This window comes from Suricata suricatta, chromosome 8 (genome assembly GCF_006229205.1).
Source record: "Suricata suricatta isolate VVHF042 chromosome 8, meerkat_22Aug2017_6uvM2_HiC, whole genome shotgun sequence".
In the NCBI taxonomy this organism is placed as follows: Eukaryota; Metazoa; Chordata; class Mammalia; order Carnivora; family Herpestidae; genus Suricata; species Suricata suricatta.
The window spans coordinates 130,454,354-130,482,126 of record NC_043707.1 but is presented as its reverse complement, the minus strand read 5'-3'; the positions used below and the strand labels follow the sequence as shown (position 1 = coordinate 130,482,126).

General features: G+C 55.1%; 3 protein-coding genes across 5 annotated transcripts in view; 2 read left to right on the top strand and 1 right to left on the bottom strand.

Annotated features, from left to right (window-relative positions):
- The first annotated feature begins 5,594 nt into the window (after window positions 1-5,594).
- SRARP (steroid receptor associated and regulated protein) lies at window positions 5,595-8,614 on the top strand. The gene is made up of 2 exons (XM_029949027.1): window positions 5,595-5,753; window positions 7,792-8,614. Exons 1-2 carry the CDS (start codon window positions 5,672-5,674, stop codon window positions 8,217-8,219), a joined length of 510 nt encoding a protein of 169 aa, XP_029804887.1. The 5' UTR covers window positions 5,595-5,671; the 3' UTR covers window positions 8,220-8,614.
- Window positions 8,615-15,889: 7,275 nt separating this feature from the next.
- On the bottom strand, window positions 15,890-19,322 carry HSPB7 (heat shock protein family B (small) member 7). Its single transcript, XM_029948014.1, has 3 exons — window positions 19,046-19,322; window positions 18,401-18,534; window positions 15,890-17,153 (listed from the first exon to the last, which is right to left on the bottom strand). The coding sequence occupies exons 1-3, from the start codon at window positions 19,236-19,238 to the stop codon at window positions 16,974-16,976; spliced, it is 507 nt and encodes a 168-aa protein (XP_029803874.1). The 5' UTR covers window positions 19,239-19,322; the 3' UTR covers window positions 15,890-16,973.
- Window positions 19,323-23,696: 4,374 nt separating this feature from the next.
- The window catches only part of CLCNKA (chloride voltage-gated channel Ka), a 12,616-nt gene continuing 8,539 nt past the window's right edge, over window positions 23,697-27,773 (top strand). Inside the window, exons 1-7 of one of the 3 annotated variants that reach the window (XM_029948864.1) lie at window positions 23,697-23,774; window positions 24,340-24,446; window positions 25,142-25,270; window positions 26,069-26,197; window positions 26,783-26,922; window positions 27,236-27,313; window positions 27,405-27,483. In XM_029948864.1, the coding sequence (XP_029804724.1) occupies window positions 24,347-24,446; window positions 25,142-25,270; window positions 26,069-26,197; window positions 26,783-26,922; window positions 27,236-27,313; window positions 27,405-27,483 (655 nt within the window). In that variant the 5' untranslated portion in view covers window positions 23,697-23,774; window positions 24,340-24,346. Of the gene's footprint in view, window positions 23,775-24,339; window positions 24,447-25,141; window positions 25,271-26,068; window positions 26,198-26,782; window positions 26,923-27,235; window positions 27,314-27,404; window positions 27,484-27,773 lie in introns of those variants that run through there. The other 2 variants (XM_029948866.1, XM_029948865.1) reach the window with 2 other exon arrangements.

The following is a 27,773-nucleotide window of genomic DNA, read 5'->3' as shown; positions in this document are numbered from 1 at the left end:
GAGGGAGACACAGAATCTGGAGCAGACCCAAGGCTCTGAGCTGTCAGCACAGAGCCCGATGTGGGGCTCAAACTCACAAACCATGAGATCTTGGCCTGAGCCAAAGTCAGACGCTTAACTGACGGAGCCACCCAGGTGCCCAAATGATGCATTTCTGATGCTATTATTTTTTCCCACATTTATTAGCTGGGATTTTTTTAATGTTATTTATTTATTTAAGTAACTTCTACCCCCGATGTGGGGCTTGATTGAACTCATGAACCCGAGATCAAAAGTCCCGTGCTCTTCCTACTGAGCCACCCAGGCACCCCAGGTGGAATTCTTGTGGAAACAAGAACTTTCCCTCACAAACTCGGGCCAAAGTTACTTGGAAATAGAATTCATTCAGAGAAGTAGGATAGAGCTCGTTTCCTCTCAGTAGAAAACAATTCTGTTGAGCTATAATTCACATACCATGCAATTGACCTTTTGCAAGTGTCGACTTAGTTGTTTTTAGTTTATTCACAGAGTTGTGCAACCATCACTACTGTCTAATTTCAGCACACTTTCATCACCCCAAAAAGAAACCCTTACACCCATTAGCAATCACTTCCCCCGCCCCAGCTCCCTGGCAACCACTAGTCTACTTTGTGTTGTTGGCTTTGCCTATTTAGAACATTCCATATAAATGGAATCACACAACATGTAGCTTCTTTCAAGTAGTTTTCTAGATTCATCCCTGCTGTGGCATGTATGATCACTCACTCTTTTTTATAGTCAAATAATATTGCGTTGGGGCGCCTGGGTGGCTCCATTGGTTGTGTCTGACTCTTGGTTTCAGCTCAGGTCATGATCTTGCGGTTCGTGGGTTCAAGCCCCTCATCAGGGCTCATTGGAATTCTCTCTCCCTCTCTCTCTGCTCCTCCCTCTTCCTCCCTCTCTCAAAATAAATAAATAAACTTTAAAATAATATTGTGTTGTATGAATATACCACACGTGGTTTATCAATTCACCAGTGGATGGACATTTGAGTTGTTTCTACTTTTGCTATTATATATATATTTCTACTTTTGCTATTATAAATAATGCTACTCTAAATATTTGTATACAAGTTTTTGTGTGGACATATGCTTTCACACCACCAAAAGGTTTTCTAAAATAACTATACCAGGGGCACCTGGGTGGTTCAGTTGGTTAAGCATCCGACTTCGGCTCGGGTCATGATCTGGCTGTTTATGAGTTCAAGCCCACTTTGGCTCTGTGCTGACAGCTGGGAGCCTGGAGCCTGCTTCTGATTCTCTGCCTCCCTCGCTCTCTGCCTCTTCCCCCGTCATACTCTGTCTCTCTCTCTCAAAAATAAACAATAAAAAAAATTTTTTTTTTAATGACTGCAGCATTGATCCCTCCCACCTCCCCCACCCCAGCAATCCAGGAGAGTTCCAATTTCTCCACATCCTAACTAACAGCTGTTATTGTCTGTCATTTTTATGTTTAATTTCCTCTTTTTAAAGACTTTCCTTAAAATAATCTCTGCCCAACGTGGGGCTCAAACTCATGACCTTGAGATCAAAAGTCACATACTCCCCAGACCAAGCCAACAAGCTGCCTCCAATGTCTTTTTTTTTTAATGTTTATTTATTTTTGAGAGAGAGAGAAGGAATGGAAGAGAAGCAGAGAGAGAGGGAGACACAGAATCCCAGAGCCTGGAGCCTGAGCTGTCAGCAGACAGCCCAACGCAGGGCTCAGACTTATGGACCATGAGATCATGACCTGAGCCGAAGTCTGATGTTCAACTGACTGAGCCACCCAGGTTCCCCTCCAACGTTCTTTTAATTTTCAACTTTCAGAGTAAGAAGGTGTTTTGGTTACTTCCCTGAGATGCAAAGCGAGTTCTCATTTGCTTTTCTAAAATAATTTTTAGATTCCAGAATCATCTTAGATTTACTGAAAAGTTGCAAGGATACTGCAGAGTCCTTTTACACTCCATCCTACTTTAACATCTTAGGTGAGTATGGAACTTTTGTCAAACTAAGAAAACAACATTGGTCCAGTACTATTAACTACATTCCAGACTTCATTTAGATTTCATACATTTATCTACTAATGGTCCTTTCTTGGTGCCAAGATCCAATCCAGGATCCCAGAATGCATTTCATCACAGCATCTTCTTATTCTCCGCCCTTCTATGATGCTTTCTCCGCCTTGTTTTTCATGATCTTGACCATCTGAGGAGCACCAGGCAGGTATTTCGCAGACCATCCCTCGGTTTGGATTTTCCCTCTATTTTTCTCATGATTAGACTGGGATTATGGTTTTCGGCAGAAGGTGGCCACAGGTGGGACGTGCCCTTCTCATCACGGGATCTCAGGAGTGCAGGGGGTCCACCCATGTGCAGTCACTTGTAGTCACCTAACATAAGCCATGATATCTAGGAAGAATTTCTTTTCTTTGATTTTTGCACAACGTATCAGTTTCCTATTGCGGCTGTAACAAGTAACACAACCTAGTGGCTTAAAGCAACACAAGTTTTTATCAGTTGCTCAGAAGCCCAACATGGGTTTCATTGTGTTGAAATTAAGATGTTGGCAGGAAGGCTCCTCCATGCGGGTTCTGGGGAAAAAATCCCTTTCCTTGTCTTTTCCAGTTTACAGCAGCTGCCCAAATTCCGTGGCCCATGGCCCTTAAAGCCGGCAATGACAGGAGAGCCTGTCTCTGGCCTTTTTCCATCAACACATCTCTTTCTAACCCAGCCAGGAAATGTTCTCCAGTGTTAAGAACTAGTGTGATTAAACTGTGTCCACTTGGATAATTTTGGATAATCTTCCCTTTTCAAAGCCCATCCATGTGATATTGTGATTTATAAGAAATATATTTCTGGGGGCACCTGGGTGGCTTAAGTCGGTTCAGTGTCAGACTTCGGCTAGGTCATGGTCTCACAGTTCATGAGTTCGAGCTCCACATGGGGCTCCACACTAACAGCGCAGAGCCTGCTTGGGACTCTCTCTCCCTCTCTCTCTGCCCATCCCCCTCCCCTCAAAATAAATACACTCCAAATATATATAAGTATAATATAGTATAATATGGGTTTATAAATATGTAACATATGTATATAAATATTACATATATATATTATTCTGGTTCCCGGCCTTTGGAATTGCCCAAGTGTTTGAAGCCAGAAAGGTGTCTTTTGTTATGTTAACAAGGTGATTGTCAGAATGCCCCTAGGTCACTTAAGGATTTGCCTGGTTGCCAGGGGAACTAACAAAGTGATGAAAGGTGGAACTTCCAGCCCCTCCCAATGATCTCAGGAAGGGGAGAGGGGCTGGGGATTGAGTTCAGTCACTAACAGCCAATGACTTAATCAATCATGCCTGTGTAACGATGCTCCAAAACAAAACAAACAAACAAAAAACACCAAAAGAAAACCAAACAAACACAAAAGGGCAGGGTTCAGGGAGCTTTGGGCCTGGCAGACACATGGAGGAGATTCTGGGAAGAGCACTCAGCGTATTAGCCCCGCCCCATTCTCCAGGCCTCGCCAGTGCATTTCCTCCATCTGGCTGCCCCTGAGTTGTATCCTTTTATAATACACTGGTAATCTAGGGGCGCCTGGGGGGCTCAGTCGGTTAAGCCTCCGACTTCGGCTCAGGTCAGATCTCACATTCGTGGGTTCGAGCCCCGCGTCGGGCTCTGTGCTGGCAGTTAGCTCAGAGCCTGGAGCCTGCTTCTGGTTCTGTGTCTCCTTCTCTCTCTGCCCCTTCCCCTCTCAGGGCTCTGTCTCTCTCTGTATCAAAAATAAATAAAATATTTAAAAAATTAAAAAAAAACCTGATAATCTAGTAAATAAGATGTTTCTCTGACTCTTGCAAATAAATCCAACCCAAGGAGGAGGTCGTGGGAACCTCTGATCTATAAATAGGAAGCACAGATGACAACATAGAATTGCGATTGGCAAGAGCCATGGGGGGATTGGCAGTCATGTGGGGCTGAGCCCTTAATCTGTGGAATCTGACGCCATCTCCCAGCAAGGCAGTGTCAGAAGTGAGTCAACTGGTGTGGGGAAAAAACCCACATATGTCAGAACTGATGTTAGACGTGGAATACCCTTAATCACAAATGCAAAGGCCTTTTTGCTGTGCCAGCAAACAGGTTCCGCGGACTCCGGCATTGATATTTTTGGGGGACCATTATTCTTACCATACAGAGTTCCTTGTGATGTATAGAAGTGACATTGTTTCCATTTAATGTAGCAATACTGGTGTTCTTTTTAAAGTCGATTTACAATAAATGAGCAAACAGACTCATAAGTACAGAGAACAAACTGGTAGCTGTCAGAGGAGTGAGTGTGAGACAATAGGCAAAACAGATGAAGGGGATTAAGAGTTACAAACCCTCTGTTATAAAATAGGGGTGCCCGGCTGGTTCGGTTGGTAGAGGATGCAACTCTTGGTCTCAGGGTTGTGCATTTGAGCCCCATGTTAGGTGTAAAGACTACTTAAAAAAATCAATTTTTTTTAAAAAGGCTTTATTTATTTAAGTAATCTCTACACCCAACCCGAGGCTTGAACTCATGACCCTGAGATCAAGAGTCACATACTCTTCAGACTGAGCCAGCCAGGCACCTCTAAAAAATAAAATCTTTAATTTAAAAAAACAAAGGAAGTACAAAAAGGGATGAAAAGTACAGCATAAAAAATGTAGTTGATAATATTGTAACTTTTGTATGGTGATAGATGGACAGAGAGGGTCCATGATGAGCATTCCTCATATGTGTAAATGTCAAATCACTATGTCATAAATCTGAAACTAACACAACACTCTATGTCGAGGCGCCTGGGTGGCTCAGTTGGTTAAGCATCTGACTTCGGCTCAGGTCATGGTCTCGCTGTTCATGACTTTGAGCCCCATGTCGGGCTCTGTGCTGACAGCTCAGAGCCTGGAGCCTGCTTTGGATTCTGTGTCTCCCTTTCTCTCTGCCCCTCCCCCACTTGCACTCTGTCTCTCTCAAAAATAAACAAATGTTAAAAAAATATATGTATACAGTATGTTAATTCTACTTCCCTTGAAAGCGTATATAGATATATATTTCTGTAAAAACAGTTGGCTTAAAAGATGCTTCGGACTCAATGTGTCCTCCCCATATTCCTATTTCGAAACCCAATCCCTGGTGTGATGGTGTTAGGAGGTGGAGCCCTTGGGAGGTGATAGGATCACAAGGAAGAAGCCTCAGGATAGGATTAGGGTCCAGATCAAAGAGACCCCAGAGAGGACTTCTGGCTGTCTGGCCACTTGAAGACACTGTGGGAAAGACAGCCGGCAAGTGAGTTCTCATCAAACTCGGAATCTGTGAGCATCTTGATTTGGGCTTCCCAGCCTCCAAGATCTGAAGAAATACATGTTTCTTGTTGAACCCCCCACAGGGTAGGAAGAGGCTGGAGTTGAAAGGAATAAGTATCTGTTTGGTGGAAGAAGGCCTGCCTCCCAGCGACCCAACAGCGGTCTGTTGACATAACCCTGCAGATCAAAGCGGTCCCCCAGCTGCCCCGGGGCGGTTCCTGTAGCTCCTGGTGGAATTCACTTGCAGATCCGGTAAATATAAAAGGTCTGGTCCTTGGGTGGGGAGCCTCATTCTGGAAGAGGCTTTGAAAGTGCTCTCCAGCCAGGGCCATCCGAGGTCCTGTAGAAAGCAGCCATGAACCCTTCAGAAGACCCCAGCAACCCAAAAGCCAGCCCCAAGGTCAGGGGCCTGGAGACAGACCTGGAGACCAGTTCAGGTAAGAGGTGGCAGAGGGGCCTCGGCACTTCCCCAAGACCAGCCAAGGGGGGCTGGGGAGGGCAGAGCTGCCAGGATTCCCAAGCCACGGGTGGGGTGCATTTATTCCCTGTGTTAATGAACCTACTAAGAATATAAGCTTCCTTCTGAGCCTGTGTCGTGATGAAAAGCACGCAGTTGGGGTGCCTGGGTGGCTCAGTTGGTTAAGCCTCTGACTTCAGCTCAGGTCAGATCTCACGTCTGTGAGTTTGAGCCCCGCGTCAGGCTCTGTGCTGACAGCTAACTCAGAGCCTGGAGCCTGCTTCCGGTTCTGTGTCTCCTTCTCTTTCTGCCCCTCCCCCTCTCATGCTCTGTCTCTCTCTGTATCAAAAATAATAATAAATTTAAAAAAAAATGAGGGGCGCCTGGGTGGCTCAGTCGGTTGAGCGTCTGACTTCGGCTTAGGTCATGATCTCATGGTTCGTGGATTCAAGCCCCGTGTCAGGCTCTGTGCTGACAGCTAGCTCGGAGCCTGGAGCCTGTCTTCAGATCCTGTGACTCCTTCTCTCTCTGACCCTCCCTTGCTCATGCTGTCTCTCTCTCTCTCTCTCAAAAATAAATAAAAACACTTAAAAAAAAAGAAAAGAAAAGAAAAGCACGCAGTTAAGAGGATGGATTTATTTGCTGTTTGGGTAACTCAAAAGTTAATTGTTTAAGAGTACAGGCTTGGGGCGCCTGGGTGGCTCAGTCGGTTGAGCGGCCGGCTTCGGCTCAGGTCAGATCTCATGTTTGTGGGTTCGAGCCCCACGTCAGGCTCTGTGCAGACAGCTAGCTCAAAGTCTGGAGCCTGCTTCGGATTCTGTGTCTCCCTCTCTCTCTGCCCCTCCCCCTCTCATGCTCTGTCTCTCTCTATATCAAAAATAAATAAAACATTAAAAAAAATTTTAAGAGTACAGGCTTTGGTTGGGGGGGGGGGCGCCTGGGTGGCTCAGCTGGTTGAGCATCCACTCTTCATTTCTGCTCAGGTCTTGATCTCACGGTTTGAGTCCTGCGGTGGGCTCTTCCCTGACAGATTGGAGCCTGTCTCCTTCTCCCTCTGCCCCTGCCCTGCTGGCAAAACAACTAAATAACTATATACGGGCGCCTGGGTGGCTCAGTCGGTTAGGCGTCTGACCTCCGACTTCAACAACTCAGGTCGTGATCTTGTAGTTTGTGGGTTCAAGCCACACTGTCAGGCTCTGTGCTGACAGTGCAGAGCCTAGAGCCTGCTTCAGATTCTGTGTCTCCTCTCTCTGCCCCTCCCCCTGCCCTCTCTCTATTTTATTTCTGAGGGGGGGAGAGAGACAGCGTGAATGGAGGAGGGACAGAGAGAGGGAGACACAATCTGAAGACAGGCTCCGGGCTTTGAGATGTCAGCACAGAGCCCAACGCGGAGCTTGAACCCACAAACTGTGAGATCGTGACCCCCGCTGCACACTTAACCAATTGAGCCACCCAGTCACCCGCAAAATAAATGTGTTTTAATGCAGAGCCTCCTTCCTCCCACCCCTCTTCCGGTGCACCAGCGTCTGTGCGTTAACGAGCTGCCCGGGCAGGAGCCCTGATGTAATGGACTCTGCTCCAGGAGGCAGATGGCTGGCCGGGGAGAAGCCAGGATTTGAACTCAGGTCTCCCTGAGGCTGGAACCCATGCTTTTAGATCCCACTCTCTTGGGGCTCCTGGGTGGCTCAGTCGCTTAAGCGTCCAACTTTGGTTCAGGTCAGGATCCCATGTTTCGCAGGTTCGAGCCCCACATTGGGCTCTGTGCTAACAGCTCAGAGCCTGGAGCCTGTCTTCAGATTCTGTGTGTGTCTCTCTCTCTGACCCTCCCCTGCTCATGCTCTCTCTCTCTCTCAAAAATAAAAAAAACAACAAAAACATTAGATCTCTTCCCATCTTCGTGTGTCAACCAACCCTTTAAGCAAAGGGGAGTTAAAGCCTTTAAGGGTGGGCACCAGCGAATGAATGGAAACCACGCTCCACGGTGCTAACACAGACCTTTGGTCTTTTCCCTCCTTCAGGTGGGAAGCCGGGCGGCCATCAGAAGGCCATCCCCTCTACTCACCTGACTTTCGTCATCGACTGTGCTCGGGGCAGACAGATCTCCCTGATGGCGCCCCCAGCGCTGCCCCGAGCCCCCAGTCCTAATCCAGGAGCTGTCACCGCACCAATGAAGACATATATCTTGTTCTGTGGAGAAAACAGACCCCATCTGACTCAGGAGGGCCCCCCGGGTAGGGGACGCCTTGCCCAGGCCAGGGGTACTGTGCCACCCTGCAGAGGGGATGGGGCCCCGGCTTCGTCTCCAGCCAGCCCACTGGTCCCCCAGGAGGCTCCAGAAGCCAAGGGGAGCCCCTCTAAGTCTGTGCCCTCGAGGCCCTCCGCTTGGGAAACTGTCATAGGCTCCCTCAAAGCCCTCTCCTCCTGTGTCTGTGGGCAGGCAGATTAACCGGAAGAGCCCAGCCATGGAGGAGGGGGCTGTTGGCACACCAGGCTCGAGAGCTGGGAGACTGCAACCCCAGACCCTACCCTTCTTCCCAGCCAAGCAGAAGTCTCTTGTGCCTGAGCCACGGAAGGGCCTCGAATCGCTCAAGGACATCTGAAACAGCCACGAGTACACATTCAAGGGTATCCGCCTTCTTCCTACCTTTTTGAGCCTTTGAGCAGAAGCAGGATCAGGCGAATCTACATGGAAAGAGACCAGTTCATTCATACAGCAAATTCTAAGGCAGCACCTTCCGCATCAGGCTCTGCGAAGTGCTAGGGAAGGAGCTCCTCCTGGGGCTGTGGGCGGGGGCGGTTTGGGAAAGGGCTAAATATGTAACCAAATAAAGATGATTTTGAATAGCGATGAACTGAGTGCTGTGTAGGAAGGGAAATGGGGTGCTGGGATGGGAAGCAATTGGGGCAAAGAGCCTTTCTGATACGGTGGGTAGCAAAGGCCTCTGAGCAACAAAGTGTGATCTAAAAGATGAGAAGGTGGGGCGCCTGGGTGGCTCGGTCCATTAAGCGTCCGACTTCAGCTCAGGTCACGATCTTGTGGTCTGTGAGTCTGAGCCCCGCATCAGGCTCTGTGCTGACCATTTGCTCAGAGCCCGGAGCCTGTGTCAGATTCTGTGTCTCCCCTTCTCTCTGCCCCTCCCCACTCACGCTCTGTCTCTCTCCCTTTCTCAAAAATAAACATTAAAAGGGGCACCTGGGTGGCCAGTCAGTTAAGTGTCTTGCTTCGGCTCAGGTTGTGATCTCACGGTTCGTGGGTTTGAGCCCAGCCTAGGGCTCTGTGCTGACAGCTAGCTCAGAGCCTGGAGCCTGCTTCGGATTCTCTATCTCCCTCATCCTTGACCCTCCCACTGCTCTCGCTGTCTCTCTCTCAAAAATAAATAAACATTTAAAAAAAATTTTTTTAAACATTAAAAATAAATAAAAGATGAGAAGGAGCCAGCACTGTGAAAATCCATGCTCCCCGGGGCTGCCTGGTTGGCATCTGACCCCAGGGCCAGCCAGAGCAGGGTCAGGAGGTCCCAGTGCAAGAGATGGGGGAAATTCCCAGGCAATCTGAAATGGGGACTAAAGGAAACTGCTTCTCAAGAGGGGGCAGAAGGCACTCAGAAAGGTAACAAAGTATCACATCTGAGCTGATCTAAATAGGAGTAGTTACTTAGTAGCTACTGCTACCAGCCTCATGTGCCCCCAGGGATACAAGGGATGGGGGTGGTCCTTCCTCTCAGGCAGTCCTGTCACCTAGCAGGCAGTGGGGTCACTGGGGGGCGTGTGCACGTGCGTGCAGGTCTAAGAGGCACAGCACTGCGTGAAATGCTATGTCAACTCATCTGAGGAAGTGTGTCTCAAGCCTTTCTGATTAAAATTGCTGAATTTCCATGTAGATACTCAGGGACTATTTTACCAGTTTCCTACAAACACATGTATTGGCCGTTTGCTCTAGGAGGGACCGGCCCCCCTGCAGAGCCCTCATGAGGAGGCACCGATTAGGGAGGTGAGGTCGGAAGGGATGAGGGGTGCACTCAGGCCCCACAGACCGGGGCAGTTGGAATTAGAATCCGGATAAGCCTGGTACCCAAGTTACTCCTAACTATAGGGCTGATGGCCTCTCGTCCCAGAGGAATCTCTCCTAGGCAGAAGGGATCCAGAGAGAACAGACTTAACTCAGTCTTCCGGAAGCTCACAGCCTGGTGGGAAGCCCAGAAAGGAAGTGACGATGACTATGCCTGTTAGCTTCTGATAAGTGCAGCAGTAAGGGTGTACAGAATAATGCTAGGGCTGGAGGAGGGTGAGCAGGCCATTCTGGGAATAGATCAGGGAGGGCTTCCTGTAGGAAGTGATGTCTAGACTAAGATTTGACCAGCGAGTGAACCACACAAAGGCAAGGGACCCGGGATGGGGAGGGTTCCAGGAAAAGGGACCAGAGTCTTTCAGTCTGGCTGGCGTATTCGTTCCTTCAGTCAGTCACCAAGTATTTATTGGGCACCCACTGTGTGCCCTGCTCTGGGCCAGACCCCTCGCTGGAGCAGTGATAAGACAGACAAGTCCCCGCCTTGAAGGAGCGGATTCTGTAGTCTGGGCAGACAATGTGTGCATGTTTACACAAAACAGTTGCCAGAGAAGTGGCAGGGGCCACATCACGCGAGGCTTTGTGGGCCACGATGAGGTCTTTAGATTTTATTCTGAAACAGGTTCCACTGGAACTTGTGAGCAGTGACACACCCAGACCTATCTTAAAAAAAAAAAGAGGTTCCTCTAGGGCCGGTGGAGCATTCGGCTGGTCTGTTTTTTTTTTTTTTTTTTTTTTTAGTTTATTTATTTAAGTAATCTCTACACCCTTCCTGGGGCTTGAACTCAGGACCCCAGGATCAAGAGTCACACACTCTTCTGACTGAGCCCCTTAGGTGCCCTGAGAATGCAACTTTTGATCTCAGGGTCATGAGTTCAAGCCCCATGTTGGGCGTTGGCTATTGCGTTTACTTAAAAAAAAAGTTTCTCTAACATTTGTTCGGGGACAGAAAGAAGGTGGGGAGGCTTTGGAGGTCGGGCCCTAATCCAGGCAAAGGGGAGTGACAACTTAGACTAGAGAGGTGGTGACAGAGTAATGTGACGACATCTACCCTTCCTCCCTCCTCCCCTGGGGGAGAATCACTGAATTAGAAGAGCCCAAAGAAATGGCTGCGAAGGGGAGTTTGAGGCCCTCAAGGAAGAGGGTGGGCCTCCGGCTGCCTGTGGCTGCACATCCCACTTTGGAACAGCAGGTGTCGCCCTAGCATCAGACTGGAGGGCACCCGTCTGGTCCTGGCAGGCGACAGTGGGAACCCGCTGGCCTTGGGGCCAGGGCCCTGGGTGGGTCACCTAGTGGGGGTCCATGTTTTCAGAAGCCAAACCTTCATTCTAAGCAACACCCAGTTTGTCCCGATGACTAGATGGGTATATATTTTTTGTTTTGGGTTTTTTTTTTTTAGTAATCTCTACACTCAATGTGGGGTTTGAATTTAATACCCGTGAGATCTAGAGTCACAAGCTCTTCTGACTGAGCCAGCCAGGAGCCCCATGACTATGTATATTTTTATATGTATCACACACCACCTGTGAGAGGTGGGTATGACTTTTATTGTCACTTTACAGATGCGGAAAGAGACAGAGCCCAAATCCAAACCCCAGGATGTGTGACAATAAGGACGGCCCTGAGCCATGCGGCTGGCACTGTGTTCATTTATTCCATGAGCAAACGGTTTTATGAGGACCCAGCGTGGGGCCTGGCAGTCCGTGTGTAGGAAGGGTGTGGGGCTGAACAGGTGAGCAGAGCCCTCCCTGAGATGGAACACTCCGGTGGAGGAGGAGAGCAGCTCAGTTAGTCTCTCCACCCACAATCCTGTGCAGCATTATCCCATTTTATAGATCAGGAAACTGAGGCTCAGGTAGGTTAAGCAACTGGCCGGAGGTTACACAGCAGGCAAGTGGCAGAGCCAGGGTTGAAATTAAGGTAGGTTGACCTCAGAGCTTTACCTACAAACCACACTATAGGAACTTAGAGAAGATTCTGTGGAGGGAATGAATCCATGAGTAAATGAAAGCCTTTACTGAGCCACTGGGGGAGATAAACTGTGTTTCCAGGTTGGCAGCCATGCTTAGCACTGTGTCCCCAGCGCCTTTAAGCGTGTGTATATAACAGGTGGTGGTCAAGAATTGTGTGAGAAAGGGGCCCCCAGGGGGCTCAATCGGTTGACCGTCCAACTCTTGATTTTGTGGGTTCGAGCCCTGTATTGGGCTCTGCGCTGATAGTGTAGAGCCTGCTGGCAGATTTTGTCTCTGTCTTTGCCCATACCCCACTCATGCTTGGTCTCTCTCTCTCTCTCTCAAAATAAATAAAATAAACTTAAAAAAAAAAGAATTGTCTGAGAAGGAGGGGAGGGAGGATGGAAGGAAGATGCAGATTTGCAGTCCTGCCACCCCCCCCTCCCAGGGCTCCCTAGGGTGAGCAGCCTTGTCTAGTAGCTCTCAGACTCCCCTGAAAGGTAGTCCCTGCTTCCGGGCCATGGAGGAAGGGCCTCAGAGCTGGGGACTGGCCCAGCTGGCCGCTGACTATAAACAACACCGCTCCCCTGCCCAGAGGCTCCAGCTCGGCCACCAGTCCTGCTGGTACTCAAGTCACCATGCCGGCCCCGGACCCTCGGTTACCTGAGGGCAGAGCCAGGTGGGCGGAGCCTTGGCTTTTGTTATTCAGAAAACAAGCCCAGTTTAACCGGAGCTTACTGTTTATTAAGCTTCTAGGAAAACACCATCTCTGGTTCAACGGAGCAGCCCGGGAGGGTGGTGCCTGATCTGTATTTACAGGATGAGAAGCTGAGGCTTTCAGAGGCTTCTCTCTGCCACCTCCACCCCCAGGACCCAGACAGAATCTTCTGTGAGAGCCAGGGAACCTCTTAGCTCTGCTCTTGCCCGCTTTTCAAGGCTGCAGCAGTCCGGAAACTCCTCTGAGCTCCCGGCCCTGAGTCATGATCTCGGTGGAGCCATGGTGTGGGTAAAGCTGGGGACGTTGGGAGCCAAATCTAAATGCAATAACAGTAGTGAGCCCCTACCTGGCATTTTCAGTGCATGGCACAGGGGCCAGCTACCACAGGTGAGGCCTTGGCATGCATTACAAAGCAACCCTAGTGGGGGCACCTGGAGGCTCTGTCGCTTTCGACTCTTGGTTTCAGCTTAGGTTGTGATCTCCTGGTTCCCAGCTCTGAGCCCCCTGTCGCCTCTGCTATTAGCTCTCAGCCTGCTTGGGATTCTCTCTCTCTCTCTCTCTCTCTCTCTCTCTCTCTCTCTCTGCCCCTCTCTCACTCAGGTTTGCTATCTCTCTCTCTCTCTCTCAAAATAAATAAACTAAAAAAAAATTAAAAGGAAAAAACACTCTAGCAACTAGATCCTAAGAGCACCACTTACAGACAGGGCAACTAGAGAGACTATGTGACTTCCTTGGGGTCACACAGCTCAGAAGGAGCATGATTTGAACCCAGGTGGGGTTAGCTTCAGAGTCTGCAACTGACCCTCCACTATTATCTTTTTTTTTTTTTTTTTTTTTGATCCTTAGCTTTTTAAACACACAGACATGTGCTTAGCTCCTTTCCCATGCCAGGGTCGGGAGCAAGAGGGCAGACTGAGGCATCTTCTGCTTTGGCAGAGCTAGGATGGCAGGCAGACTGGGGAGAGGGGGGATGGGGTACAATGTGCGAGGTGGGAGTTATCTCTGGGCCAGGGAAGGTGGTCACAGGCATGAAGGGGTCGGTCTGGAAGAGATGCCCTGGCCTGAGGTCCTGGAGGCCTGGGTCTTCATCTCACCTCGGCCACTGACTTCTGTGTGACCCTGAGTGAGGCTCCAGCCCTCCCTGGGCCTAGGTTCCCCACCAAGAGGAATGTGGAGTGACTCCCTAAGGGCACAGGGCTGGCCAACCACGTGGGTCTGCCCTCACCCTCAGGCAAGTTTGAACACAAAGTTTGGGCTTCCGGTTCTTTGGGCTCTGTCTGTGCCCTTGAACTGGTAGCTCTGGAAGGCTTTCCGGAGGAGGCGGCTTTAAGCCTAAAAGTGAGGAAAACTTCTAGGTCCCTGGCATCATCTGACCTGGGCTTCTCACAGCTCTCCAGCCCGGGGAAGGCTGTATCTTTTCAACTCCCCCTGCCCTCCTGCCAGGCCAACTCCAAAAAGTATGGATGGACAACTTTGTCTTTCTTGTGCAGGGTGTCAGAATAAGGGCAGGGGAGCTGACTTGCCCCTCCCCCTCAGTCGGTGGTTGGGGGCAGGGGCAGGGAGGGGAACTGACTGGGGCTTCCTAGAGCCATAGACAGGATTCATATCTCAGCCAAGCCACTTCCAAGCTGGGTGACCTTGGGCCAGTTGCTTGACCTCTCTGAACCTCCTTGGTACCTACTTCGCAGGATGGCCTTGAGGATGAGCAGTAGGCTTGGCACACACTAGGCGCTCAATGAATGGGGCTGCTAAAATTATTCTTCACGGGGTGGGGGTGGGGCGCAGGGCCTGCAGCCAGGCCTATATTTAGCCTGGAAAGGGTGGGGGGCCGGGGAGACAAAGCGTGTGTCGGGCCCAGGCGCCCAGGGGGGCGGAGCCGATGAAAGAGGGCCTGCGGTCCCCATCTCCCCGCCCTCCTCTTCCACAGGGTCACCTTGGTGGGCAGGCTCTCTCAGACTGCCTCTGCTCTGTGCCCTGCAAAATCTTCATCTCCGAAACCTCGGTCTGGGGCGGGGGCTGCTGGGGCCGCGGGAGGGGGGCCCCACTGGCCACTTCCGGAGAAGCTGCCCCCTTTTCCCAGCCGGGGCAGCCAGCGGCCCAGGCCCCACCCCCTTCGCGCGACCCTGGGAGGGGCATCGCGGGGGTCTGGAAGCCAAGGTGAGCCTGACCCTGGGTAGGGGTTCGAGGGACACCGGGAAGCTGGCCCGGCCCCGCCCCCAACCCCCACGCAGATGCAGATGAGTTTCGGGGCTGCAAATAGCCCAGTGGAATCAATGAGTCACGGCGGCTGGAAATACCGCGCCCCCTCTCCTTCTCCTCCCCTCCTCCCTGCCCGCAGCCTGAGCTGCACCGGGACCGCCTGGCACTCCGGTTTCAGCAGCCGCCTGGGGGTTTTGGGGGTGTTGGGGGTGGGGTGGGTCCTTCCAGAGAGCACGCGGACGCCCCGAACCAGCCAGCCCTCCAGCCAGGTTCCAGCCCTGGGCGGCCCCGGGTTCTGTGCGACCCTGAGCCCAGTCACTCAGCCAGTCTGGTCCCCAGAGCCCATGTGACACCAGATGGGCTTCAAGAGAGCAGGTGATGCAGTGCAGCTGGCCCACCCTTGGTGTCCCTGTGCCTGGGACAGTGCTCAGCATGTCACAGCAGGGGCGGGATGTTGGAAGAGAAGTCACTGCCTGGTTTTTCAGGGCAATAATTCTGGGATTTCTGCTCATGTGGGTCTGGGAGCCGAGGGAGGAGACCACGGGACACCTGTGAGGTCCTGGAAATTTGCGTGAGCTGCCACCCCTGCCCCCAAATCTCAAGGAAGTCAGTTCTGTCAGTCCCCGGGTTTCTCCCCCTGGCTGCCTCCAGCTCCATCCCAAGTTTGAGAACTTCAGGCAGGTGATCTCCAGAAGTCTGTGATTCCGTTGTTTACTGTGTGTGCAGGGCACAATGCCAGGGTCTTCCCATGCCCCCTCCACCCCTCAGCCGTCCCGTAAGAGCCCAGGACGGCAGGGGTGAGAGATCATCCTATAGAAACAACACTGACCCAAGAGGTGCAGACAGCGGCAGAAGCTGACCCTGCCTCTTGTGCTTTTACTACCGTGAACCACCCCCTTCCCCCCTGCACCCCTGCATCTGTATGTTTGAGACTGAGCCAGGGTCACTGCAGGTATCTGGGGCTCCCCGGGATGAAGGCTGACTGGGGGTCCCTGCCCTGGACTGGAGAACAGGAGGGAACAGGGCTGGGGGCTCTTCCCATGGTCCGGACCCCCTCTCTCCAACAGGAAGATCCCTGCGGGGGGACATAGACCATGAGAGACAAAATGAGGGGAACTACTCCCCATTGCACAGAGGAGTTGGGAAGTGGGGCGGTCTGAGAGCAGCTTTCACAGCCTGGGTTCAGATCCAACCTTTAATGAGTAAGCTGGGCATTCAACCACTCAGAGACTCAGTTTCCCCATTGATAAAAATAGAGATTGTAAAATCTGATTGTAGAATGTTCTGGATTCAGTCTCAACCAATGGTTGTGCCCAGTAGTTGAAGGACAGGACGATAGGTGTGCCCGTGTGCCCCTGCGTGTGTGGTAGACACATACCAGGCCTTATAGATTCATCCACTGAAGACGGGGCAGGACGGGGAAGGTGACTGGCCGTGGGGGGAGGTTGGCAAGAAGCCGGGGTCCAACCTTGAAGACCCAAGGCCCGATCAGTGTCCTCTCTCTCACCTCAGCTGGGCAACCTGTCTGCGGAGGCAGCCCCAGGAGCCCGGGTCTCCAGGTGGCAGGAGGGACCAGCCCCACCCCTCTGCCAGGCCTTGCCTGAGGGCACAGCAGGTAACAGAGAGCAGAAGTGTTGCAGTTTAACACGAACCCGCTGTATTGGAAAAACCCCATCTATGTGCAGAGGTCATGTGGCCCTGCCCTGGCACAGCTGGACGGTGGGGGCACCAGGGAGCAGGCAGCCTGCCAGCTGGTTTGGGGCTCAGGGAGTGGCAGAGGAGAGGGTCCCCACCATGGCTGCCCCCCTGTGGCTCCCCTGTGCCACCCAGCTGGGATCAGTGCCTCCGCTAATATCTGCCTCTGCCTCGCCCACTCCCCTTGGCCAAGGGGGTCCCGGGTCCCTGTCCCCCCGCAGGGACTCCATAGGTCTAAGGAGTTGTCCATCTGTCTGTCCTGCAGATTACTGGCCTAGAGCTTCTGCCTGTCCCAGACCACTTCCCCAAAGTTGGTTCTTTGGGGTCTCCCATTCCAATCTCAATCCCTTTATTTTGAATTAAGTGAAAGAGGTCACATCTGGAATCTGGGGGCCACAGGTGAGGCAGAAGGCCTCAGCTGGGGGGGTGGTGACCCACCTGGGGTCTGATGGTGTCAGGGCCTGGAACTTGAGCTGAGATGTCCTGCAAGGTATGAGGAGTGAGGAAAATGTCTCTGGCAGGCCAGCAGGGAACAAGGGCAGGTGGGGGGGGGGGGATAGGGGGAGGCCCTCAGATTTTTATCTCTGTCCGGAAGGTCTGCTGGACATGCTCCGTGTGTGGGTGACGCCGGGCTCGGATGGTGAGGCTGCCGTCCTCCCTCAGGGCTGAGGTCACTGAAGTGGGGTCCACATCCTCGGGCAGCTGGCACTTGTGAGCAAAGGTGTTCATGACTGTGCCGTCAGCTGCCAGCTAGGGAAGGGGTGATGGTCAGGGCAGGACGCCCCTGCCCCCGTCCTGCGCCCATCTCACCCCAGCCAGGCCCCAACATGCCAAGGAGTTCTCACGGGAGCAGAGGTGGGGCGAGGTGGCCGTGGCTGAGGCTGTCCCTGCATAGGGACAGCCAGGAAGGCACACAGAGGCCTTCTAGTGCTTCCAAGGGGTAGGCAGGGGGCTTGGCGGGGCAGCTCAGAGAGGAAGGAGCTCAGTGGCAGAATCTGGAGCTCCAGGGCAGCAAAGAGGAGATAGCACACAGCAGGGCCGTGCCGCCTGGGATGCCCAGACACGCTGAGCGTGCACTGCCCGGGCTGGGCCCCCAACCCCGCCCCCATGACTCGGCCGGCACATCATGTCCAGAGGAGCCTGGGGTGGCTGAGTCACTGGTGGGGCATGGAGGGAGGGGAGGTGCTGTGCAAGACCGGCACGTGCTGCCCCCTGGTCCTGGTGCCCGCAGTCCTCAGCTTCCCTAGCAGAGGTGCCAGGGCATTTAGCCTCCCCTGCTTGGGAGGGAGAGGACGCCAGACTGTGGGAGATCTGGAGGGAGCCTGGGACAGGCCCTCTCTGATGGGATGTTGTGGCTGTGGCCCTCTGGGGGCAGTGCTCCTGGTCAGGCTGGGCCACACCCTCCGATGGGGTGTCAGCCTCCTGGGAGCTGGGACTCAGAGACCCTAGTGACCCAGTGCTCCTGAGGTCCATGGGGGGAGGGAGCATGGGTGGGTTTGGAGCATGTCTGACCCTGAACTGCAGGGCCTCTGCCCAGCCTTGGGTCCAGTTCAAGCATCCCAGGATGGGGGCTGAACCGCTGGGTAGGGGCGGGAAGAGGGGTTGGAAGGGTGTCTTGTGGAAGAGGTCCTCCTGCCAGCTCCCCATGTGAGCCCCCTGCCTACCCACATGCCCGCCAGAAAAGCTGGTCCCCCACTCAGCCACTCTCCATCCTCTGGGCACCCCCTCACCTCACCTCAGGGGCCACCTGCCTGCATCTCTCCACCCCTCTCCCATTCCCATGTGGCTCCTTCAGCTTCCCGTGGCTCCTAAAGAAAGGACCTCAGAGCCTTGGGGCAGGGAGAGGCAGAGGCTGGGGTCCCGTGGCCCCCACGAGTCATAAGAATAAGGTCTCCAGTTTGCCCTGGGAGGTTCGGGGGAGGGGCCCTGAGTGGGCTCTGGGGTCCCGGCATGGAGCGTGGGAAACAGAGAACGCAGACGTGGAGCCGGGGTCTCACCTTCTCAGCCCGCACCTCGATGTGGTTGTTAGAGGTGGTGACAATGATGTCTTCGGGTGAGAAGTCGCTCACGTCCACCGCAAACTCGTAGGCATCCCCGAGGGTCTTGATGTTGCCCGGCCCCCCAGGACGGGCTGTGGAGGAGACTGCTGTGAGCTGAGCTCCAGGCAGACCTGCATCTAGAACCCGGGTCTCTGGGGGAACAGGGCAGGCCCCCCAGGCCTCACCTCCCTCCTGTCACCATCCACCTTCTCCGAGGTGGGGCCAGGCCTCACCCAGCGCAGGTGGGATGTGTATGTGCATGTGACCCTGCCTGTGGCAGCCCAGCGCAGGCCTGGAGGCTGGGGGATGCCTCCCACCGCCTCAACCCCATGCCGCCCCCTGCGGCTTGGCAAGGACCTGGCCACGGGCTGTGTGTGGCCGTTGGCACCATCACTGACCCCTGGGGCCACAACCGTTCCCTGGAGCCCAGCCTGTTCTCCTGGCCACATCTGTCTCTGTGGCCACATCTGTCCTAGAAGCCACAAGTGGCTATGGTTGTAGAGCTTCTGCTCTTGGTGGCTCGGTGGCCGCCTCCGGAGGTGTCCTGGAGCAGGTGTCCCCCGTCTGGGCACCGCCCCTCCCCTCAGAGTCCTGACAACTTGCCTGGGAAGACCAGGGGCTCGGAGTGGGGCCTCATGAAGCTGCCAAAATCCTCAGAAAACATGCTCAAGGCTTTCTCCATGGGCGGGTCCTGGGCTGGGAGGGCGCGGGAGGCTGAGGAGGACGAGGATGAGGAGGACGAGGAGGAATGGAAGCTTCTCTCCGCTCTGAAGGTGGAAGAGGTCCGGTGGCTCATCCACGGCGGGCGGCCGGGCCCTGGCCAGGCGGGCAGGGGGACAGGAGAGGGAATGGGCTCTGGGGGAGCATGCCGGGCCCCGATTGCCGGCGCTTTATAAGGCCCGACCGTCCCTGGGCTTGGGGCCAGCCCCTTGTCTCCTAGCTAAATTTAGGCCTTGCCACGGCCCGGAGGGGGCTGGAAATCCTCTCCAGTGAGGTGGCACTGCTGACAGCCCAGCACACTCAGGCCCGGGCTGAGCTCACAGCCCAGCATTCCAGGCCGATAACTCCAGCCCAGGGGCCTCCGCAGCTGCGGGCAGGGGGCAGTCTGTCCCCTCGCCGCCTGGACCCCCGTGCCCACCCCAGGACCTTGTGTGTGGGGGTCTTTCTGTGTCTCTGTGTCCCCCATCAGTCTGGGGTTCTCCAAGGACTGTGCCTCCCCCATCAGACTGCAAGCTTCTTGAGGACAGGGTTTTCTGTTTCCTGTCCCCTCTCCTCCCCCCACAACCTCCCCGTCTTTGGCAAGAGGGGAGCAAAGTGGTGGGCGGTCAGGGCAGCGGGGCCCCAAGCCCCTGCTCTGGGGAGAGCAGGAGATGCAAGGTGAGAAGGTGGGGGTGGGTGGAGGGCACCCACTCGTTGGACCCTTGTGTGAGGTGACTCTATCCCTCAGGGAAGATAATGTTTACAGCCATCTCTTAGGAAAGATAGAGACAGTCCTTGGTTGGCGGGGAGTAGAATGTGCAGCTGTCCCCCTGCCCGCTCCCATGAGGACCCAGATTCCAATGCTCGCCCTCCCCCTACTCTCAGAACATTTTGGGGCCCCAAGAGGAGAAAGCTGGCGGTCCTTGGCTGGGGTGGGGGGGTTGGGCTAGGACTCAGGGGAGGAGGGCAGATCATTTGGTAGTTGTCCTTAAAGATTTAGAAGGTTGAGGCGCCTGCACGGCTCCATCGGTGAAGGGTCTGATTCTTGACCTCAGCTCAGGCCTTGACCTCAGGGTCGTGAGTTCAAGTCTCACTTTGGGCTTTGTGCTGGGTGTGAACCCTGCTTTTAAAAAGAAAAGTTCCACCATATTGTGTTCTGGGAACTGTCTGCTCGACCTCTAGCTCAACGGAGATGCTGAGCACTGCGGTGGGCGGGGCTTCAGTTAGAGGTAAAGGAGAATTCCAGAAGACATTATTCAGCTCTGACTTCTGGAGTGCCTCCCAGCTGCGAGCTTTCCAGCGTGGCCCCGTTTGATCCCCACAGAGCTCAGGAAAGAGATGCTGTTCCCATTTTATAGGTTGGAAAGTGGAGCCCAGCGGAGAGGGCGGGGCTTGTGCATGGGCAAGTGGCAGAGATGGCCGGATAGGCCTGATTCAAAGTCCTCTAGGGAGCTGGGGTGACCTGACCGTTTATGTACGGAGACAAGCTGGCCCAGAAGCCCCTCTCTGGGCCACCCACAGCTCAGCAGAGCCAGGACTGACATCGTGCAGGGCCAGTAGGCGAAGGAGGAGAGGCCACTCTGGCTGGTGGGCACTGCCCAGGCTACTGTGTTCGGATTCTATTCTTTTCTCCAGATCCTGCCTTTCCTGCCCAGACCAGCTCTGATTCCTCCTCCCCCACGGAGGCCTCTGTGATTGCTGCGGCCACACAGAGACCCCTGCCCAGATGCCCACCAGGGCACCTGGCACTGTGACACGGTCTTCCTGCGGTTGTGACTTCTCTGCGGCGTCTTCACCCCCCCATCAGACAGATGGCTCCCCAGGTCCAGGGGTCTGCCTGTCTCCTCGTCAGAGTGGGGGCTTCTGAAGGTGGAGACTGTTTTTCTGTGCTTTGTCTCCCGTAGAACATCACCCCTGGGGGGCTCCATCTCGGGGTAATGACTGGTGTTGGTGGTCTGTGGAGTAGGGGCGACCTAGGGTGCAGGGTGCAGCTGGGAGCTGAGTAGTGGCTGGGGCCAGAGGGGTCTGTCCTCATAGTGGAGATGGCTGCCGGGCCCGTGTCACCCACCCTGTCCGAGGGGTTCCAGCAGGGCTGCCAGGAAGTTCCCAGCAGGGAAAGAGGGTAGGGGCGGGGGTGGGGGGCCCAGGAGCCTGCCGCCCGCTGGGGAAACAGGAGCCAGTGGCTAAATGCAGACATACTGTCACGGTGCTGAGGGCCTGAGTCACTGCTCCTGGACCTCAGATCTCGTTCCCCACCCCCGCCCACCGTCCCTCCTCCCCTTCCTATCTCTGAGGCATCACCCATAAATGTACTGCATCTACTGACTTCAGGGGCTGGGAGGGACCTCAAGAGGTCATCAAGGCCATTCCCCTGTCTCTGGGAATGCTCTCCCTCCAGATCACAGGGATAGAAGGAACTTCAGAGATGATCCAATGCCTCGAATCCCAAACCTACCAGCGCATCCCAATCATCTGGGGAGACATTTGACAAACACAGACGCTTCCCTCTGTACGCCAAGATTCTGATTTGGGGGCTGGGAAGGGACCAGGAATCTGTTTCCATAAGCTCCCCGCACAGCCAGCCTGCAGGCCAGTGTTTGGAAACCGCTCATCACTCAGCAGATATTTATTGAACACCTACTACGTGGGGGGCACTGTTCTCGGCTCTGGGGGGACTCATGATGAATGGAGGCAGGGATAGGCCCCTGCGTCTATGACTCTAATGAGGCAGAAGAGGACACCGGGGCTCTGAGTGGTGAGGGACCAATCGGGGTGGCAGAGCTGTTCTGGCCCCCAGCCTGCTCCCTTACCCTCCACTGCTGGGCTTGATGCAGGAAAATGCCTTTGGGAGGGACTTTGCTGCCCTTTTCCCAGTTTCCTGGTGCTCCTAGGGCTGGGAGGTGAGGCTGGCCGGCTGATGCCGGCTGTGGGATTGTAGCCTATTCAACAGGTCATGCTGCTACTGTACACAGTCAACAGGTTGTGGTGGCCAGGTGAAGGTGACAGTGGGCCCAGGTCCACACAGAGCAACAAGCCCATGCCCCACCTCCCACCGCACACACACCTGCTCCTATTTGGGATGGACTTGGCCAGGCATCGAGGGGCAGAGAGTGGCTCAGGGTGCCAGGATTTTAACAAGTCATTGAAGGGCTGTGATGCTTTTCACAGAGGAGCTTTGTCTGGGGGAGGGAGGGAAGGCAGTTACCCCAAATCTCTTGCCCACGTCTTTCCAAATGTGGCATCAGACCCAAATCTTCTGCTTTGTGCCCACACCCTTGCCCTGACTGATTAAAGCCACAGGGACTGGAGGAGCCCCGGGGAGGGGGAAAGCCAGACAGTCTAGGTCTGTGTTCAGCCTCTGCTGTGTGACCTTAGATACGTGCCTACACCTCTTTGATCCTCGATCGTCTGTGAAATGGTGATACTGTCCTTGACCCACAAGGGCGTGGGAAGATGAACACTTGCAAACGTGAAGGGCCTGGCATGTGGCAGGCACATAACCTTACCTTGTCGCTCATGCCCTCGCTCCTACCCTCTGCTGGGATGGGACCGTCAGTGGCTTTCACTCAGCATTATAATTTGAGAGGGCAGTTTTCTGAGACCAGAGGGCCGGACATGAGGATCGAGTTCAAGTTCCTCCCCAGGTCTCGGGGATCAGTGGCACCCCAACTCGCTGCCCCTGCTCCAGCTTGTAGATCTCCCCCCACCCCCCCATCTCTGAGTAATGTGGGCAGTGGAGTATGCACAGGCTTTGGAGGTTGACAGCCTGGTTGAGAATTCCAGCTCTGCCCTCCATCTCTGTGACCTTGGACAAGCAGCATCAACCCTTAGAGACTCCAAAGTCTTTAAAATGGGTTAATACCTCTCACCTCGTTGGATTTGGGGGAGGGTGGAGCACAGAGCCCGGCACACAGCCCGGCCCTTTGCCTTTGCCCAAGATCTTCCTCCAGCTCCACTGGCTTCCTCCTCTCTCCCGTCTCTGCTGCTGCAGCTGCTGCTTCTTTTTAAGTTTATTTATTTATTTTGAGAGAGAGAGAACGGAGAGCGAGTGGGGGAGGAGCAGAGAGAGAATCCCAAGCAGGTTCCATCCCGTCAGCCCCAAGCCGGATGCGGGGCTCCATCTCACTAACCAAACCATGACCTGAGCTGAAATCAGGAGTCAGACACTTAACCGACTGAGCCACCCAGGCCTCCCTCTTCTCTGCTTTGTTAAACCCTTTCCACGCCTCGATCTGAGAATCCAGGGCCCTGACCCTCAGCCCCCCCAGATGACCCCTCGCTGTCCTGCTGGGTGCAGGTGGTTCCCTCTCCCTTGTTCCCCAGCCCGCTAGGGGGGGCCTGCAGCATGCTTGAGTGCCACCCTCCGTGTGGCTGTCCTGGGCTTTAGGGAGCTCCTGCTCCTGGTCCCCTTGGCTGCTCTGGCCTGCATGGCTCAGCCAGCCTGGGCAGTTCTGGTTGGTTTGTCAAGGACATTCCTAATGACCACGGTACAGCTGGGCAGGGCAGGGCGGGAGGGGGACCTAGGGTGTTGATTGGTGGAGCCCAGACCTGCTCAGGTGCGCCTGGGCTGCAGGCAGAGGCAGCTCTGTTAGAGGAGGGCCGGCTGGGGCCGCGGCAGGCACATCGGACAGAGGTGAGGGGCTGCTGGGTATGGGGCTGGGGCCTGGGTGGGGCAGGAGCAGGAGGCAGGGGGCACAGGAAGCCAGCACCTCCTTTCAATCCTCACGGGTGTCCTTCTGTGCCCGTGGCTTACCTGCTTCTGTGGCTCAAGCAGAGGAGAGAGGGGCTCCAGAATGGGCAGAGGGAATCAGAGCAGCCCATGGGGACCCCACAGAGTGAGTGCCTTGCCCAGGGGCAAGGAGATTGCTCTGAGCAGTGGAAGGAACCAAGCGTCCCATGGGGGTAGGAGAACTGTCCCCAGCAGGGGGAGGGAGTTCTGAGGCTTGGGGTCCTGCTTTGATCAACATGCTACTGGACACAGAGGGCAGTTAGGAGCCCTGGCTGTCACCCTGCACCCTTGGTGACACCCCCTTAGTAAGGAGGGCACAGACACACACACAGACAGACACATGCACACACGTGCATACCGGAAAACACTCTCCCTTTTTATCTGGGAAGTAGCCATATTGGAAGGGCCAAGTCGCGGGGTGAAGGCCATTGGAGCAGTTTACCAAGGGTCTGTCTGTCTGTCTGCTCAGGGGCCCCATGGAAGAGCTGGTAGGGCTGCGGGAGGGCTCCCCGGGGAGCCCTGTGACTCTTCAGGAGCTGTGGGGCCCGTGTCCCCGCATCCGCAGAGGCATTCGAGGTGAGAGCTAGGTCCCCTTCCTCTCCCTATTGAAGACCCCTCGGGACATCACGCCTACCTACCCAGACCCCACGTCCCCCAAGAGCCGCCCTGCCTTGACGTGCCCACAATCTCTGGGTGGCCGGGGGCAGGGGAAGGGATCTGACTGCCTGTCTATCTGCTGTGGGTCAGACGTGCTAGATGTCTGCTCTCTGCCTTTGGGGAGAGCTGTCCCGAGGCCTGGTGGCTGCACTAGGGGCCCTGCTAGGGGCCCAGTGGGTGCTGCCTGGCCTGACATGGGTACAGCCTATTGGATAGGCCCACAGGCCGGAGATATGGAGGGTTCCTGCTAGACTCTTGTGTTCTATAACGTGGGCCCTGTGGTGACCCTGGGGGAAGCTGTAGCCCTCAGTACACGCTCCCCAGGCCCCGGGCTCCATCCTTCTTCCAAGAGTATCCAGTGTGAGGTGGGGGGTGGGGAGGGTGCCAGGCCTATGTGCTCTACCAGGGCACCACGTGGCCACCTTCACTTGTCCCAGTTCCTGCTCTGCCCCTCGAGAGCAGACCCCCTTCTGGGCTACCCTGGACTTGGTCACAAGCCCCAGCCCCACACTGCCCCTGCTCTCCAGGGCCCTGAGCCTGAGCAGGCCTCCAGGGAAAGGGCTGTGCTTGCCCCACCCCTGCCCTGGGCTATGACCCAGTGCCCCTGCCCCCAGGGGGCCTGGAGTGGCTGAAGCAGAAGCTGTTCCGCATCGGGGAGGACTGGTACTTCCTGATGACCCTCGGGGTGCTCATGGCCCTGATCAGCTATGCCATGAACTTCGCCATCGGGCGCGTGGTCCGAGGTAACCCCTCCCTGGCACGGGCACACACTCCTGCTCTGGACACAGCCTTCCATGCACGCTCTCGGGATGCCAGATGGGCCACCAGGTGCATCGAAGGTGGAGAAAGGCTCTGGGTAGGAGGAGGCCTGGGTCGGGTGCAAGCTTTGCTCCTGATTTGCTGTGTGACCCTGGGCAGGCTCCTGCCTCTCTCTGGGCCTCAGTCTCCTCATCTGCATAATAAACAAATGAGACCTGATTGTTCCCAAGAGCCCTTCTTCCTCCAAGCTTCTGCCCAACCTCTTCTTACAGCCTCTGTTCCTTCTTCTTCCTCCCTCCTTGCTCTCAGCTCAGTAAGTATGAGCAAGGGCACTTGCTTAAACCACCAGACACAGAACTTTCTTTTCCCATGCTTCCAGGCTCTCTGCACCCTGAGATCTCCCGGGAATGGGAATCGGGGGCAGGAAGGCTCTAACACCCCTCTGGTGGACTGGCTTGGGGGCTCTCGTGAGGACCTGCTATGCACCATGCACTGGCCATCATCTGAGAGCTTTCTCAGAATGACCCTGGGAGGGAAGCCCCACTGCTAGCCCATTGGACAGATGGGGAAACAGAGGCTCAAAGAAGTTAAGTCACTTAACTTCAGGTCAGTCAGCTAGGGAGTGGCAACACTGCAATATAGATCCAGGGTCCTATTCCTCCCTCCATTTGGGGATCTGCTGCTCCCTGGGTGGCCCTGGGTCCCCCTTTTTTGAGCCTCCATTTCCTGTTCAGGGGACACCTGAGGGCTGTGATGGCTCTCTGACTCCCGGGTGTCCCCAGCACACAAGTGGCTCTACCGGGAGATTGGGGACAGCCACCTGCTCCGGTATCTCTCCTGGACCATGTACCCTGTGGCCCTGGTCGCCTTCTCCTCTGGCTTCAGCCAGAGCATCACACCCTTCTCTGGAGGTGAGCCGTGTGCCTGTCTGCTTTGCACCATGGTTCCTTGTGCCAAAGCCTTTTCCTGTCCCTCGCGGCTTCTGATGGGGGGAGGCAGGAAGCGGTGACCCCATTTCACAGCCAGAGAAGCCAGGCTCAGGGGAGTCATGCCACTCACCCCAAGGTCACACAGCGAGAAGGCCAGATCTCGACTCGGGTCACTGCTGGCTCTGCTTCCTATCTTAGGGCTCTTCTGGGCGGTGACGGGGAGCTCTGGTGGCGGGCTCCCCAGGGAGGCGCTGACGGAGGGGCTCAGCTCCCCCAGGCCTCTCAGCGCTGCCTCCAGCTCCAGGCCAGCACTGGGGAGCCCCAGGGGCATACCCAAGGGTGGCCTGTGTCCCCCCCCCCCCTTTGCCATAGCTGTGTGCCAGGCTTTGCTCAAATGACATGGACAGCGCATGTCTTCTCTCTGACCCTTAGTTTACAAATCCTAACTCAGGGTTTTGGAAGACCTGACAAGCTCACAACGTGGAACATTTTGGGCAGGGTGCAGGGTTAAGAGTCTAATCCGGAGACTGCCCCTCCTCTTGCCTCCCCTGTCCATCCGCTGCCAAGGTTCCGGACTCCCAGAGCTGAAGACTATTCTGTCAGGTGTGGTGCTGGAGGACTACCTGGACATCAAGAACTTCGGGGCCAAGGTGGTGGGCCTCACCTGCACCCTGGCCACCGGCAGCACCATCTTCCTGGGCAAAGTGGTACGGGTCCCCACCCCACTCCACCTTCTCTGCCTTCCCCTCAACACCCCACAGAAGCCAGGTCAGCGGGGACTCGGACCAATGCCTGCCGTCAGGGGTTCGGTCTTGGGGAGGAGACAGACTAGGTCCCCAGAATGTGGCAGAAGACGGGGGAGATGGAGGAGGAGGATGCGGACGGGTCGCCATGTAGGTCTTGATGATGCTTCTCTGCTCTCCCAACCCTGGGCCCCGAGGGGGAGGAGCTAGGGTTCTGGCCCCCCAACCCCCACCCAGAGACAAGCCCTGAGCCCTGTGCCCACACCTCCCTGGGCAGGGCCCCTTCGTTCACCTGTCAGTGATGATCGCTGCCTACCTGGGCCGTGTGCACACCAAGACCATTGGGGAGCCTGAGGTAAGGGAGTCAGGGAGGGCCCCCCTTGGAAGACGGAGAAGGACGGCAGAGTGGGGGCTGACTCAGAGCCCCGGACTCCCCCCTCCCCCAGAACAAGATCAAGCAGAACGAGATGCTGGTAGCAGCGGCCGCCGTGGGTGTCGCCACAGTGTTTGCAGCGCCCTTCAGCGGTGAGACCCTCCCTTGCACCCCTCCCTGCACCCTGGGGCCCCCCACCCCTCCTGTCCCCTGCTGCTGTGGACCGATACACTCACTCTCTGTCCAGCTGAGGGACCTGGAGGAGGGATGGGGGCCAGCTGAGGTCTTGTCTTACGGCAGCTTTTGAGGGCACAGTAGTCCCATGGTGAGGTGGAGGTGTTTACTGAGACACTTCGGGGTTACCCCAGGCAGACTTGGGTTTGAAATCCAGCTCCCCTGTGTGACCCTGGGCCGGCGAGTTCAGCTCTCTGAGCCTCAGCTC